Here is a 16,115-nt window from a genome sequence, read left to right as displayed (position 1 = left end):
ATTAAGGATAATATTATCATGAACATTCTTTTACATTTTTGGTGCGCCTTGGCCTTCAGTTTTTTTGGCGATATACTTAGGGTTGGAACTACAAAGTTACAGTGCGTGGATATGTTCACCAACGTTAGCAGTCAATGCCAAGATTTTGCAAAGTAGCTTTATCGATTTCTATTTTTACCAACGATGTAAGAGACCTCCAGTTGTTCCATATCCTTGACCAACACTTGTCATTTCCAGGCTTCTAAATGTTAGTTATTCTGTCATATCGTTGTAGTTTTATTTTTATAAAGCTTTCAAATGTGAAGCATGTTTTGAAATGTTTAGTGGTACTTCGGATTTTCTCTTTTATGAAATTCTGTTCAAGTCTCCTGCCTCTTTTACTGTTGGGTTGTCTGTCATTCCTTTTTGATTTGCGTTGGAAGTCCCCAAGACCCGGCTTAGGCTCAGTGTTTCACCAGAAGGACCCACAGGCCCCAGAAAAACAGTTAGACCCACATGGACACAGATCATTATCAGCAAAGGTAATGACACCAGGGTGAGGCCGAGGAGAAACCAGATGCAAGTTTCCAGATGCCTTCTCCCAGTGGAGGTACGTGGAGCTATATTTAATTTTCCCCAAAATAATATATGAAAATCAGGGGGCGCCTAGGTGGCTCTGTTAAGCATCTGACTCCAGCTCAGGTCATGGTCTCGCGGTTCACGAGTTCGAGCCCCGTGTCGGGCTCTGTGCTGACAGCTCAGAGCCTGGAGCCTGCCTCAGAATCTGTGTCTCCCTTTCTCTCAGCCCCTCCCCCACTCGTGCTCTGTCTCTCTCTCTCTCAAAAATAAATAAAAATATATGTTTTTAAATGTATCAAAAATTGTAGGCATGCCGTGCTTGTGTGAGTGACCTTAGCCACTCAGACTCCAGCCCCCAGATGAAAACAGGCAACACTGTAAATCACACTGTTTATACACTGTTTAAATCACTGTTTATACAAACTCTCTGGTCAAACTTATACCACCTGGCCAAGGCCTCAGGTCTACAAAAGTAGTCTTAGTAGGCAGAACTTTCCGAAGCCTCAGTGTCTGGCTAATCCTGAGAACAAGCCTTTATTGGGAATGTTCAGATTTTGAACAACACCGACCCACTAAATTAACGCTTGTCTGTATAGATTTGTAGAAATTCTTTATGTATTATAGATTGGAGCCTCCTTCAGTAACTTGTGTTACAATTATTATCTCCTGCTTTATGAGTGGTTTTTTTTATTACCTTACCTGTTTTGATAAGCAGAAGTTCTTACTTCTGTCCCATTGACTAATCCCTGTATTAATTATTGTGGCTTTACAATAAGGGAATTGACATTTTTACAATATTAATGTTCCTAATCTTTGCACATGGTATATCTGTCCATTGACTCATGCATTCCATAATTTATCTTTAAACAGAAACATGTTAGAAAACTAGTTTTCTCTGCGTAGAGGTCTCATACAGCTTTTATTATATTTATTTCAAGATTTGATGTTTTTGATGTTATTATAAATAGTGTACTTTAAAAAATTTACTTTATGTTTATTCTGTTTGGGAAAAAAGTGGGAGACAGAAGAATTTTTTAAAAGAAATTTACTTGTGGGGCACCTGGGTGGCTTGGTCGGTTAAGCGTCCGACTTCGGCTCAGGTCATGATCTCACGGTCCGTGAGTTCGAGCCCTGCGTCGGGCTCTGTGCTGACCGCTCAGAGCCTGGAGCCTGTTTCGGATTCTGTGTCTCCCTCTCTCTCTGTCCCTCCCCTGTTCATGCTCTGTCTCTCTCTGTCTCAAAAATAAATAAACGTTAAAAAAAATTTTTAAAGAAATTTACTTGCAATTAATGTAAGAAGTCAGAAATTAAGAGAACTGGCTTGCCAAGTTAAAAACTAAAATCCAGCAGGTGTTTTTTTATTTATTTATTTATTTTTAATTATTTTTTTTAATGTTTATTTATTTTTGAGACAGAGAGAGACAGAGCATGAACGGGGGAGGGTCAGAGAGAGGGAGACACAGAATCTGAAACAGGCTCCAGGGTTAGGGAGCTGTCAGCACAGAGCCCGACGCGGGGCTCGAACTCACGGACCGCGAGATCATGACCTGAGCCAAAGTTGGCCGCTTAACCAACTGAGCCACCCAGGCGCCCCAGCAGGTGTTTTTTTAAAAAAGGCAAGGTTATCATCAGACTGTGTATGGTAGAAAAAAAGCTACTTTTTCACATAATTATCACATCCACAGAAAACATAGTATTTCTTCAGACATCAGCTTTGCAAAAATTAGGGAGAAAGACATTTTCATTCTAGTCAATTTTGTCCTGGGTAAATGATTCTTATCTGGTGTTGATTTTGGCACTCTGCCTCCAGAAAGACATGGGCTTCTGTAGGTCAAGTGTCCTGCAATTCTTGGTTACAGCCCTTGGTACAGTCTGACAAGTGTCACTTTGTAATGATAATGCACTCTGGCTGACAAAAGACTGGAACTATTAATCTACTTCCTGTAGAATCAATATTTAGGAGTAATTCGTACAGCTCTTTGCTGAGATTCTTCTTTCACATTGCTTACAAAAGCTAGTGATCGCCAGATGATCAGATCATTGAATCAAATGTCTTCATCTTTCCATCAACAGGGACATAGTTGGCCATGCACAGATCAGTCCCAGAACCAGAACTAGACTGGAGCAAGAACTGGGCATTATCTGGAACCAAATTAGAATAAGAGGTAGAAAATAGAGGAATGGGGGGAAAGAGATAGAGAACTCTATTACTACATAAGATCACCTTAAACACTAAGAAAAGGCTTGCTTGATGCGAGGGGCCAATGGAAGATTCACTTGGCATACTGCCATTTTCAACTACGGTAGGTGAATCTCTCTGGACATATATGGATGGATAACTCAGAAAGAAATGATATTAGAAAAGAATATCAGGGATTTTCTTTCAAAAAGGTGTAAGGAGACAGATTTTAGAAGGCCTGGCTTGCCAACTAAGAAATAGAACAAGTATTTAAAAGGAGAAAAACACAAGATTGCAGAGGTTTTTAGTGGTTACATCAGCCCATTCAAGTTGGAAAACAGCCATGTTTTCATATAATTATCATATCCACAAAGATTGTGAAATTTATTCAGGTATCAGCACTATACAAGATAGTAATAAAGATTTCTTTTTTTTTAATTGAGAGTCAACATTTTATGAGAGACGCTCCACATTGCATTTGTTTTGAGAACCACACCTGGACAGAGTGACCCGGTTCCTTTTTGTTTATCTTAGGGTACATACTCATTTTCTTTTCTTTTCGGCCATTAGACGTATTATGTATGTTTATTGACAGTGGGGGAGGGCAAAGTTTCTGTTTTGCTTCCATATAAATGGTGCATATAAATATAATATGTTTAGACTGACCTTACGTCAAAGCAACTCTGCTGAACCGCTGGTTAATTCTAATGAGTTATATGTAAATCCCTTCCAATTTTCCATGTATTTGATTGTGTCAACTGATAATAATGAGATTCATTTTTCATTTTTACTAATCTTCATACCCTTGTTTCCTACACTTGCCATATTGTACTAGTTGGGGTCTACACGACAACGTTGTAGTTTCCTGAACTTGCCATAAGGGACCGGCTAGGTCTATACTACAACACTGACACGAATGTGACAAGACCTAATTGTCTTTCCCAGTTTCAGCAGGAAAGCGTTTGGCTCTTCATCAGATTTTGTGCTACTCTTCATCGGATTAAGGAAACCGTATTCTTACTTCAAAAGTTATTATCATAAATAGATTGTAAATTTTGCTAAATACTTCTTCACATTTATTAAAATGACCACATGACTCCCTTCTGCCCCCTTTTACTCTTTTTTTTTCTAAGTTTACTTATTTATTTTGAGAGAGAGAGAAAGCACACACGGGGGTGGGGCAGAGGGAGAGAGAGAATCCCAAGCAGGCTCCATACCCAACACGGAGCCCAACGCGGGGCTTGACCCCACAAACCGAGATCATGACCTGAGCCCAAGTCAAGGGTCGGACACTCAACCAGGTGAGCCACCCAGGTGCCCCCCACCCTTGTACTCTTCATATGGTGATTTTCGTAGGCTGGTTGTCACTATTTAGGCATTCCTGTTTTCTTGTCTCTTGACTAAATACCTATCAGTGGAACTGCTTTTAAGTATATTTTTACTTTTATAAGAAATCACCGGGCTGTTTTTGCAAAGTGCTTGTGGTATTTTTGTTCTTGCCAGCAAGGTCAAAGAGTTCCAGTTATTCTACAGATTTCCTAATACTTAGTATTGCTTCTCTTTTAATTTGTTACTCTAGTTACTATTCAATGTCTCAGATTGCTTTAACTTGTATTTCTTTGGTGACTAATGATGCCAAAAATCTTTTCAGAGGCTCATTGGCTATTCCTTTTCTCCCCCAGCTTTGATGAGGTATGGTTGACAAAAATCGTACGAAAAAGATGTACATTGTGATATTTTGATATACGTATACATAATGGAATGATTACCACAATCAAGCTAAGTAACATATCTGTCACTTCACATAGTTGTCTTTTGCGTATGTGTGTGGTGAGAATGCTTGAGATCTACTTTCTTAGCAAATTTCAAGAATACATTATTAACCATAGTCACCAGGCTGTACATTAGGTCTCTAGAACTTATTTATCTTATAACTGACACTTTGATTCCTTTAACCAACATCTCCCTGTTTTGCCCGCCCCCTGGTGGCAAAGTCTACTTTGGTGGCCAGTCCACTCTCTGTTACTCTGAGTTTGACTTTTTTAGATTCTACAGATCAATGAGATAATACAGTATTCGTCTTTCTCTGTCTGACTAATTGCCTTTAGCATAAAGCCCTCCAGATTCATTCATGTTTCCATGTTCTTGCAAATGGCAGAATTTCCTTCTCTTTTAAAGCTGAATTTTATGTACATATAGAATTATTATGTAGATAATGATGATTATACATAAACATGATGCTGGCACATGAACATATGTATCTATATATACATCTAGATAGATAGATAATCTTTCTTAGAATGTTTATTTTATTTTAACGTTTACTTATTTATTTTTGAGAGACAGAGAGAGACAGAGCATGAACAGAGCAGGAGCAGAGAGAGAGGGAGACACAGAATCCAAGGCAGGCTCCAGGCTCTGAGCTGTCAGCACAGAGCCTAATGCAGGGCCCAAACTCACAAACCATGAGATCATGACCTGAGCCAAAGTTGGACGCTTAACTGACTGAGCCACCCAGGTGCCCCATAAAATGTTTATTTTATTTTTGAGAGAGAGACAGAGAGAGAGAGAGAGAGAGAGAGAGAGGAAAGGGGGAAGGTAGAGAGAGAGAGAGAGAGACAGAGAGAATCTCAATCAAGCTCTGTACTGTCAGTGAAGAGCCCGATGTGAGGCTTGAACTCACAAACCTTGAGACTGTGACCTGAGCCGAAATCAAGAGTTGGATGCTTAACTGACTGAGCCACCCAGGCACCCCTGGATCTTTATCATCCATCCATCCACCAACAGACATTTGGGTTGTTTTCATTTCTTGGCTACTGTAAATAATGTTGCAATGAACATACAAATGCAGATATCTCTTTGAGATAGTGATTTTATTCCCTTTGGATATATACCCAGTTGTGAGATTATTGGATTATATGGTAATTGTATTTTTAATTTTTCAGAAACCTCCATAGTATTTTCTATAGTGACTGTACCAATTTACAGTCCCATCGACAATGTACATAAAAGTTCTCTTTTTTGTACGTCTTTGCATCATTTGGTATCTTTTGACTTTTTGCTAATGGCCATCCTAACAGGTGTGTGGTGGGTTTGATTTTCATTTCCATGATGATTAATGATGTTGAACACCTTTTCCTATACCCGTTTCACTAGCCATTTTTATATCTTCTTTTGTGAAGAATTTCTTTAAGTCTTTTGCTTACAGCTTCTTGGGTTACTTTTCTTCTTATTAGCTTCAGAGTGATTTTTATATGGTTCAGAGAAACATCTTTTGTCAGCTGTATTTGTTGTAAATATTTTTTCCCAGGTTGATGGCTTGTCTGTCACTATCTTAAGCGTCATTTGACAGGCAGATGATTTTAATTTTCATGGTATTCAAGCTATCAAAATTTTCTTTATAGTTGCTCAAGCTTTGTCTCATCTAAGACGTTTTCCCTACCCCAACATTGCAAAGGATTTCTTCTCTGTTGTCATCTAGAAGTTGTAGGGTTTTGGGTTTGGGGTTTAGGTCTAGGAGTCATTCCAAATTAAATTTTATGTATGATGTAATGTAAAGGTCGAAGTTCATCTTTTCTCTGTAATCATATCCACCTTGGAAAACACAATCTTTTACCTGATTGAAGATCAAATGACTGCATAGATGTAGTCTATCTCTGGATTCTGTATCATTCCATGGATCTAGATCTGTTTATACTAACACCACACTGTCTTAATCAATGCACCTATGTGATTTAAGTCTTTCACTTAGGTAGTGCAAGTCCCCGGACATTTTTCAAAATTATTTTGTCAATTCCAAATTAATCGTAATTCTACAAAAGTTTTAGAATCAGTATAATAATTTCCAGAAAAAAAAAAGCCTAGTGGAATTTTGATTGGCATTTCTTTGAATATATAGGTAAATTTGAAGAGGGGATATCCTAATAATACTGTCTTTGAACCTGAGCATATTTATCTGTATTCTTCAGTATTATATTATTATATATTGTTTATAATAGTGTAAATGGTATATTTAAAATATCATTTTGCAATTATCTGAGTATAGTATACAAACACAGAAGTTATTTTTGTATACTGACCTATCTTGAAACATTGCAAAATGTTAGCATTATTTCCTAGCATCTTGGATGACTTGATTTTCCTTCAGAGAAGATTTACTTTTGCTTCTGGCATCAGTATTCCCAAATCATCTTTGTACATGAGGAATTCACATGATCAAAAGGTGAGCTACAGTTTCTGAAAGGGTGATCAATTTCTAGTTTGTAGTCTTAGGGTACAGAACTTGGAGGTTCCAATCCAAAGCCTGAAGATCAAGGTTTATCAGAGAGACTTCCTTTTGTTAAGCTAAATTACAATTTTTACAATTTCTACAATTGTTTGGAGGTTTTTAGCCTGGAATGAGCAGATGTTGCTAGGGTATAAACATCTAAAATGCCAGGTATACTTCTCTGGGCTTCTTTTTCTTGGACCTGTAAGTCTTCGCTGCATTTTTAGCTCTCCTTGTCTCTCTCTCTCTCTCTCTGAGAGGGACAGAGAAGCACCAGTGGGGGAGGGACAGAGAGAGAGAGATTCCCAAGCAGGCTCTGCAGTGCCAGAGCTGAGCCCATGCAGGGCTCGAACTCAAGAACCGAGAGATCATGACCTGAGCGAAAACCAAAAGTCAGACGCTTAACTGACTGAGCCACCCAGGCACCCCTCCCTTTGTCTTCAAATAAATGCTTTTAACAGTTGTCCCAGGTCTGAATTACTCAGTTGACTGTTACCAGAAACTTCCGACTTACTTTTAACATCTCAACATGAGTAGTTCTTCTGCATAATTATCCCTCACATTTGTCTTCTGTGAAGGATCATTTGACAACTTTGAAGGAACATTCTTGAACCCTTTAAAAAGATATCTCTACATGTGCATCTATTCTCAGGGCTCTACTCGTTTAGCACCAAGGATACCAAAGAAAGGAAGGAATGAACTGTATGTAGCCTTAACTGTGACCTTTAAAGTTATGTGCCTTCGCTGCATTCCAGTAATGTGTGCATGTGTTTTATTTCTTCTCACTACCTATGCCTATTCCATTTATTTTCTGTATAATGCATTTTAAAGCCCATAAGCCCGTGTTAAGTGCAAAGTTAGCAACTTCAGAGAGAACTTGACTTGGCCTTCAGGCCTCCGTTTTGCTTGGGGCAGGAAACATAATTTTCCAATTCAGGCAATTATAGATTGTTTCTTTCCCCCCGGTATACACGTGGTAAATTTACACTCATTTCCAGAACTCCTCCTTTATGTCTTGCTCTCCCGCAGACTAAGGAAAGCCCGCGAAGTTATGCATTATCCAGGAGCCGGAAGGACTAGGCGTCCAGACTCCCCTGGGGCATAAGTCCCCGCAAGCGATGTGTCCCGCATCGGCTGCTGATGTCCATGGCTCGCCGCCGTCTGTGGCTCCTGTGATACGTGTTGCATTTACCGACAGCTTCCCTCCATCCCAAACCTTAGGCTCCTTCCCAGCTCTGCTGAACGGATCGACATTCTTCTGGTATGCGGGAGGCTCTTGGATCTTTCGTGCGCCAAGTTGCAGTGTGTATTCCGCGAGGCCACCATCAGTTTGGTTTACCTAGAGATATGCTTCAACCATTGCTACTTGCCACGCACACTGGCCGGAAAGGCAGGCTATCCACCCTGGGAAGTGAGGTATAACCCCCCACCCCCCACCATGGCTTTTATGATCTGTCCGTCTACTTCTGCAGCGTGGCCGGAAGTGGGGCAGAAGCAACAACATGACCATGACCCTGGCTTCCAGGCGCTCTTTCTTCTCTTTTTCCTGCCCCAAACTCCGTTACCTAGCTCAAAAGTGTTTCTTCTACTCTTCACTTGGCATAGAGAAAACTCAGCTGCACAGCGGCAAACCTTCTTTCAAACTCTTTTTATGTCATACACATTCATATTTCTCAGAGGAAAAGAACGCCCCTTTCTCAAAAAGTCACCCATTGCCCTTGAAAATGTTTCAGATTGTGTTCTTAGTGATGCGCGTTACATGTAGAAACTCAACAGATGGCCCTGGGCTGAGTTTGAACCCACCATTTCCCCCCATGTAAGAAATGCTGCTGATTTAATGCATGGAAGCCTTGGGGCTGTGAAAAAAAAATATGAAACATTCCAGACTTTCTTTAAGTAACTGGAAAAACACACATAGTAAGAGGAGACGATTGGGTTTTAATAGAAACTATGTAGATCCTTCAACACAGAGGACCGTGGTTCTCTACAGAGTGCCTTGGATAATGTCAATGATTTCACGGTAAACTTGATGATACACATCTAATCCGAACAAGAAGTCTATATGATTGTAGGAAGAAATGGTTTTGTGGTAAATATGGTTTGTGATTTCAGAAAGTAGATTATTAATATCTTGAGGATCAGCCAACACGTCACGGGCCCCGTTCCAAGTTGAGGTTGACACATTCATGCATGTCACGTTGTAAAATGGAGACGTTGTCTAAACATCAATGGGTAGAAACAAGAGTCGTCACAGAAAATGATACATAGAAGGTGTTCTTTACTGATTCTTTAAATGATGAATTAATACACCATGGTAAAATAAGCTGAATCTAAAATTATTACCGTGGAAGCAATGGATATGAAAGAATCGTTACTACGATTTTTACTTAGAAATACGTCAGATACCAATCAAAACTGGACAGTTTGCTCTAATTCAGAGTATTCAAACAATCCACAGAGGTATTTGCAGTCTCATTTGTAAAGCGTGAAAGTATTTTAATTTTTTTTAACGTTTATTTATTTGAGAGAGAGAGACACAGTGTGAGAAGAGGAGGGACAGAGAGAAAGGGAGACACAGAATCCGAAGCAGCTCCAGGTTCTGAGCTGTCAGCACAGAGCCCGATGCGGGGCTTGAACTGACCGTCTGTGAGATCATTACCTGAGCTGAAGTTGGATGCTTAACTGACTGAGCCCCACAGGCACCCCAAACGTGAAAGCATTTGAATCAAAATTTTTGGAGGCTGCATAATTGCTGATATGTAAATGGTAAAAATCAACGGTCGAAGTCAAATCTGACTTTATGGTTTCTGATCTCTGATTGACTTCGGAGTTTTACACAAGCCAGCCGCATCAAGCGTGAAGTTTAGCCAAGGCAGAAAAGTATGGTGGAAAAGGGTAAGTTTGAAGGAGACAGACCAGACTTCTGTCCCGCTACTCATACAATTTTTACCACCTTCTCATTGACTTTTACATTTTCCTAATTATAATGAGTTTATCTTATCTTCCCAAATACAATAAATAGTTTTAGGGTCAAGAACCATATTATGCTTTTTATTTCTTAGTTAACTAGGCACAGAGTTATGCCTATTATAAACAATTTATATATAATTGAATATGTATATAATATATATAATATATATAATTGAGTATATAATATATATATTCAATTATATATATAATATAATATATATAATATATATAACTGAATATATATAATATATAATATATATATTCAATTATATATATAATATAATATATATAACTGAATATATATAATATATATATTATATATTCAATTATATATAATATATATATTAAATATATTTAATTATAATTATATAAATTATATATATAAATATAATATATATATAAATTATATAAAAATAATTATATTATATATATTATATATAATATATATAATATAATATATAATTATATGTAATATATAATATAATTATATATTATATAATATATATATAATTGAATATATATAATTGAATCACTCTGCAGCCTGTCAACTTCTCCAGGCTTATCCAAGATATTTGTTAGAATACAGGGAAAATATGGAAATGCCCTTCTGGCTGGATGTGACAATATGGAGACAAATCACGGTGATCTTCACCTGCGGGTTCTTCTGACTCTGTTATTATACTCTCGGGCTTTACATGAGCTTTTATCTATTGCAATGTCATCTGAACTGAGCCCAGAGATAGTTTTTAGCTTAGACATAATTATGTACCTGATTAAAATGCATCCAGTTCAGAACAGGACTGCCCCAATCAAAAGCTCTCAAGCGACTAGAATTAAAAAGCTGAAAGAAAAAAAAAAATTTTTTTTAATTTTTTTTTTCAACGTTTTTTATTTATTTTTGGGACAGAGAGAGACAGAGCATGAACGGGGGAGGGGCAGAGAGAGAGGGAGACACAGAATCGGAAACAGGCTCCGAGGCATCAGCCCAGAGCCTGACGCGGGGCTCGAACTCACGGACCGCGACATCGTGACCTGGCTGAAGTCGGAGGCTTAACCGACTGCGCCACCCAGGCGCCCCAAGAAAAAAATTTTAAAGTAACATTATACTCATGTGTTTATTAGCGCGGCAGGGGAGAGCGTGAGGTGTGCGTTGAGTATTGTCTGTTGGTTCATACGCAGGGAGGCTTCTTTGCTTCTCCCTTCCTTCGTAAAGAGCAAGAAATGGAAGAGGTAGGAGACGGGGGGCAGGGGATGTACAGAATATGATCCTATCATCTTCATATAAATGCATGTTTCCCCCGACGTCTGCTACCTTATGAAAGGGGGCCGGTGTGCTTGGGGACAATGTCAGGCTTCCCAAGAAATCCCGTTTCATCCACAGAGGTCAAAAGTAAGCGTCTAGGACTAAGTGCACTAGGGCTAAAGTGATACTTTCCTAAACACCTTGCTTCAAACAACAGCGCTCGAAAGAATGGGCCAGAAGCCATCCCTCGCTTCACCCTCCATGCTTGCAGCCTCACCACCACTACCTGCTTTGAACTTACTAGGTCTAATCTGATCATGTCCATTTTTTCCCCCTGACAATGTCTTCATTGCAAGAAGGTTCAGACTCTCGGGTTACTATTTTTTCTGGGATTCTCCACCTGACAGGTCTCCATACACCCCCTGCCCCCACATCTTGTCTCATTCTAATTCCCTCCAGCTCTAAAGCCCTCTCTACCATCGGGAATTCGTCATCAGCCTGTATCTTAAAACCCATTTCTCATGGGCTCCCTCACCTCCTTGTCGTCTGGACCACCTGATTTCCCCGAGAACACTGCTTCCCCTGCAGCTCTTTCCTGCCGCCAAAATGGCCAGGGCTATTTACGACCTTAACATTTGCAGAACTTTGGTCAATTCGGAGAAATTTTCCCATGTCACCTATGAGCAGCACTTGGCAGTTGTTCATTTCTATCGTTGAGAACTTTTTTTCACTCGGCTTTTACAATACCATCATTTCTTGATCTTCATTTTTCTCTCACTGCTCCTTTTTTTTTGTCTCTTTGTCATTTTCATCCAGCCTCTGCTTCCTGACCTCTGAGCCTTTCCATGTCTCAGCCCTCCAGCCTTGCTCCCCTTCTCCCCATCTGTACTCACTCCGCGCTCTTCATCCGGTCTCTTGGCTTCCGATGGCGTCCGTGTTCAAAACGTCCATCTCCTTCTGTGAGTCTCTTCTAAATCCTAGACTCCTGTATGCAACTGCTTCTTCAGATTAATCACTCGGATGTCTCACGCTTAACATCTCCAAACTACAACATCGTATCTTTCCTCCAAACCCACTCCACCCCCAAACCTCCCAATCTTCTTTAATGGCAATTGGATCGTTCTGTTGCTTAGGCCAGAACCTCTGGAGTTATCCAAGACTCTCCTCTCTCTCCTCGCGTAGAATCCATCATTAAGTGTCCTTGGCTGCGTGTTTACAAAACACATGTATATTCAGAATCCAACCCTCTTTACCACCCTTCCTGGGAACACATCAGTGCAGGCCATCACCAGTTCTTATTTGGATTACAGTAGTAATCTACTAACTTTCTCACAGATTCCACTCTTGCCCTACTTCAGCCTATCCAACATGGCACCCAAAGTATTCCTTTCTTTTTTTTCAAGTAAACTCTACCCCCAACGTGGGGCTCAAACTCACGACCCTGAGATCAAGAGCCGCACACTGTGCCAGGTGAGCCAGCCAGGCGCCCCCAAAATGTAAATTAGATCATGTCCCCTCCCTGCTCAAAACCCTGCAAGGGCTACTCACTTGAGCTAGAAAGCCAGAGTCCGAACAATGGCGCTCTTGTTTCTTTCTGGCTCTATTCCATTTCTGCCCCCTTTTCCTACTGCTCCCTCCCTTAATCACTGACATCAGCTGGAGGGACCTTGTAGCCGTGACTCTCAGAAATGTTCCCGACTAAACAGCCTGTATACCGGCTATTCTGTCTCTACGGAATGCTCTTCCCGAGTTGTTCACGTTGCTAACTTTCTCAGCGCCTTTAAATATTTTCTCACATGTCACCATCTCATTGAGGCTGACCTGTGTCTCTATTCAAAAACACAATCCCCTACCCTGTATGCCTCATCTCTTTATCCTCCTTTCCCCCTTTATTTTTCTTTTTTTTCTTTTTTTTTTAAATTTTTTTTTTAACGTTTTTTATTTATTTTTGAGACAGAGAGAGACAGAGCATGAACGGGGGAGGGGCAGAGAGAGAGGGAGACACAGAATCGGAATCAGGCTCCAGGCTCCGAGCCATCAGCCCAGAGCCCGACGCGGGGCTCGAACTCACGGACCGTGAGATCGTGACCTGAGCCGAAGTCGGATGCCCAACCGACTGAGCCACCCAGGCGCCCCCCCCCCCTTTATTTTTCCATAGCTTCTAGCCCCTTCTTAAGTTTTGATGATTTACTTACTTGCTTTGCTTATTGGTTACTGTCTGTATATCTACTGCTAGAATGTGAGCTTAAGGAGGACAGGGATACTTAGTTTGTTCACTGGTAAGCACAATGAGCGTAGAACAACATAGGGCACATACTAGGTGCTCAATATGCACGCAAAGTTTGCTTCCATTTCCTGCCCTGGCTATCATCAGCAATGAGCTAAATCTAACGGTAAGCTGAAGATTTTTAATAATTTACCTCAAAAGCAATCACTGAACAGATTTAAACAGTAAAACATTTTTTTTAAACATTTATTCATTTTCAAGAGACAGAGAGAGACAGAGTGTGAGCAGGGAGGGACAGAGAGAGAGGGAGACACAGAATCTGAAGCAGGCTCCAGGCTCTGAGCTGTCAGCACAGAGCCCGACCCCACAAACTGAGAGATCACAAGCAGAGCCGAAGTTGGGCACTCAACTGACTGAGCCACTCAGGTGCCCCTAGATTTAAACATTTTTAAATGAGAAAGCCCTTAACCAATATCTCAATGAAACTTTTTTTTTTAATTTTTTTTTTAACGTTTATTTTATTTTCGAGACAGAGACAGAGCATGAACGGGGGAGGGTCAGAGAGAGAGGGAGACACAGAATCTGAGACAGGCTCCAGGCTCCGAGCAGTCAGCACAGAGCCCGACGCGGGGCTCGAACTCACGGACCGAGAGATCGTGACCTGAGCCGAAGCCGGACGCTTAACCGACTGAGCCACTCAGGTGCCCCTAGATTTAAACATTTTTAAATGAGAAAGCCTTTAACCAATATCTCAATGAAACTTTTTTTTTTTAAGTTCATTTATTTATTTTGAGAGAGAGAGAGAGAGAGAGAGCAAGCAGGGGAGGGGCCGAGAGAGAAGGAGAGAGAGAGAATCCCAGGCAGGCTCCATGCTATTAGCACGGAGCCTGACATGGGGCTAGAACCCATAAACTGTGAGATCATGACCTGAGCCAAAATCAAGAGTCAGACACTTAACTGATTGAGCCACCCAGGTGCCTCTGTGCTGATAGCTCTGTGGGGCTTGAACTCACGAACCGTGAGATCATGACCTGGGCCAAAGCTGGATGCTTACCCGACTTAGCCACCTGGCACCCCTATCTCAACAATACTTTTAAATTCATCGGTGTTTATTAAGTTTAAATAGCACTCATAATCATCGCCCTGTTTAACTCTCATAATATTTTTGTTAGGTCAGAGCATTATTATTAACTCCATTTTTAAAATTAAGGAAACTGAATTCATAGAGATTAAGTGAGCTTGCTCAGCCTCTCACTGCCAGTAAATTTCAGAGAAAGAACTCAGCATCTGGTGTTTTGATCTCAAGTACAGTGTTCTTTCTAGCAGCTTATCCTGGCTCTCAACATTGACATGATACTCACACTGGATTTTTTTCTTCACCAATATGCATTCAACAAACATTCCTAAGTGTCTGCTATTTCCCCAGAACTCTCAGCCTTGCAAACACAAAAGTGAACAAAACTGACTCACGGCCTCATGGACTTCACAGTTTCACAGAGGAGAAAGTGTAGTCTAGTGACAGACTAGATATTGGGACACCTGTGTGCTCGTCTTAGGTTTCTTTTTAAAGGAGTAGCCTTGAATTTTGGGGCAAGTCAAATGAGGGGCATGACCTAGATGATTCCTAGTCTACTATTCTGAATTATTAACATTTTCTTATTTGTAAAACAGAAAATAATTATATTGCTCTGATCGTTGCTTAAGTTAGAGGGCCGGATAGATTATGATATTAACATATTATAATCTATGAAGAATTACACGAATATGTAAGTTTCATTTTATCCTTCCAAATTTATCATCCTATGGCAATGGCATGATTCCGAGAATGAGGGGGATAAACCAAGAGTAGTAAAGATTAAAATCGTACTAAAATGCACCTTAAAAGTTATACCTGACTCCAGTGAAGCATGTTTTGAACAGATGTCCCTGCTGGGTTATGTGACATGTACACATCCATACGACTCTGAGGGGTTAAAAAATTATTTTTATGCTTAGCCCAATCATAGAGAACATAATCTTTGATATTTATTAAAGTAAATAATTGTAATAAAATGTAAAGTTATTTTTAAACAAATAATATAAACAAAAAGATTAAATTATATTCCACTAAATACATAAATGTACTTACTAAATGTGTAATTTTTACATTAATGTAGAAGCTATTATTAGATTTCTAAGTTACATAGTCCGTCATCCCATATGGAAAACATTCAGAACTCTTGGAACTCACACAGATATACATCCTTTTTGAAGGCAAAAGAACAGAAAATATAGAAAGAAGTTACCAGGGGGCACCGGGGTGGCTCAGTTGATTAAGCATCCGACTCTTGGTTTCAGCTCAGGTTGCGTTCTCATGGTTTGTGGGTTCGAGCCTCACATCAGGCTCTGTGCTGACAGTGTGGAGCCTGCTTGGGATTCTGTCTCTCTCTGCCTCTCTCTTTCTGCTCCTCCCCCACTCATGCGTGCTCTCTCTCTCTCTCAAAATGAATAAATAGACTTAAAAAAATAAATTAAATTAAATTAAATTAAAATTTTCTAGGAAAAATAGACAAGAAAAAACCAAAGACCCCTCAAAAAAGCAAAGTACTGAAGCCAGTTTTCCTTCAAGTTCTTTGCCAGCCTCAGAGGATCTGAAGTTTCATTCTGAGAACTTAGCTAGTTGAAGAAAACA

At 40.0% G+C, this 16,115-nt stretch overlaps 1 protein-coding gene across 15 annotated transcripts in view; it reads right to left on the bottom strand.

Annotated features, from left to right (window-relative positions):
- Positions 1–8,922: 8,922 nt before the first annotated feature.
- The window catches only part of LIPJ (lipase family member J), a 36,988-nt gene continuing 29,795 nt past the window's right edge, over positions 8,923–16,115 (bottom strand). For 12 of the 15 annotated variants that reach the window (XM_042960361.1, XM_042960364.1, XM_042960358.1 and 9 more), the window contains 3 exons: positions 15,336–15,407; positions 10,744–10,815; positions 8,923–9,222 (listed from right to left, as the gene is read on the bottom strand). In XM_042960361.1, the coding sequence (XP_042816295.1) occupies positions 8,989–9,222; positions 10,744–10,815; positions 15,336–15,407 (378 nt within the window). In that variant the 3' untranslated portion in view covers positions 8,923–8,988. Of the gene's footprint in view, positions 9,223–10,743; positions 10,816–15,321; positions 15,408–16,115 lie in introns of those variants that run through there. The other 3 variants (XM_042960360.1, XM_042960365.1, XM_042960366.1) reach the window with 2 other exon arrangements.

This window comes from Panthera tigris, chromosome D2 (genome assembly GCF_018350195.1).
Source record: "Panthera tigris isolate Pti1 chromosome D2, P.tigris_Pti1_mat1.1, whole genome shotgun sequence".
Taxonomy (NCBI): domain Eukaryota; kingdom Metazoa; phylum Chordata; class Mammalia; order Carnivora; family Felidae; genus Panthera; species Panthera tigris.
This window is presented reverse-complemented; position numbering and strand designations above follow the sequence as displayed.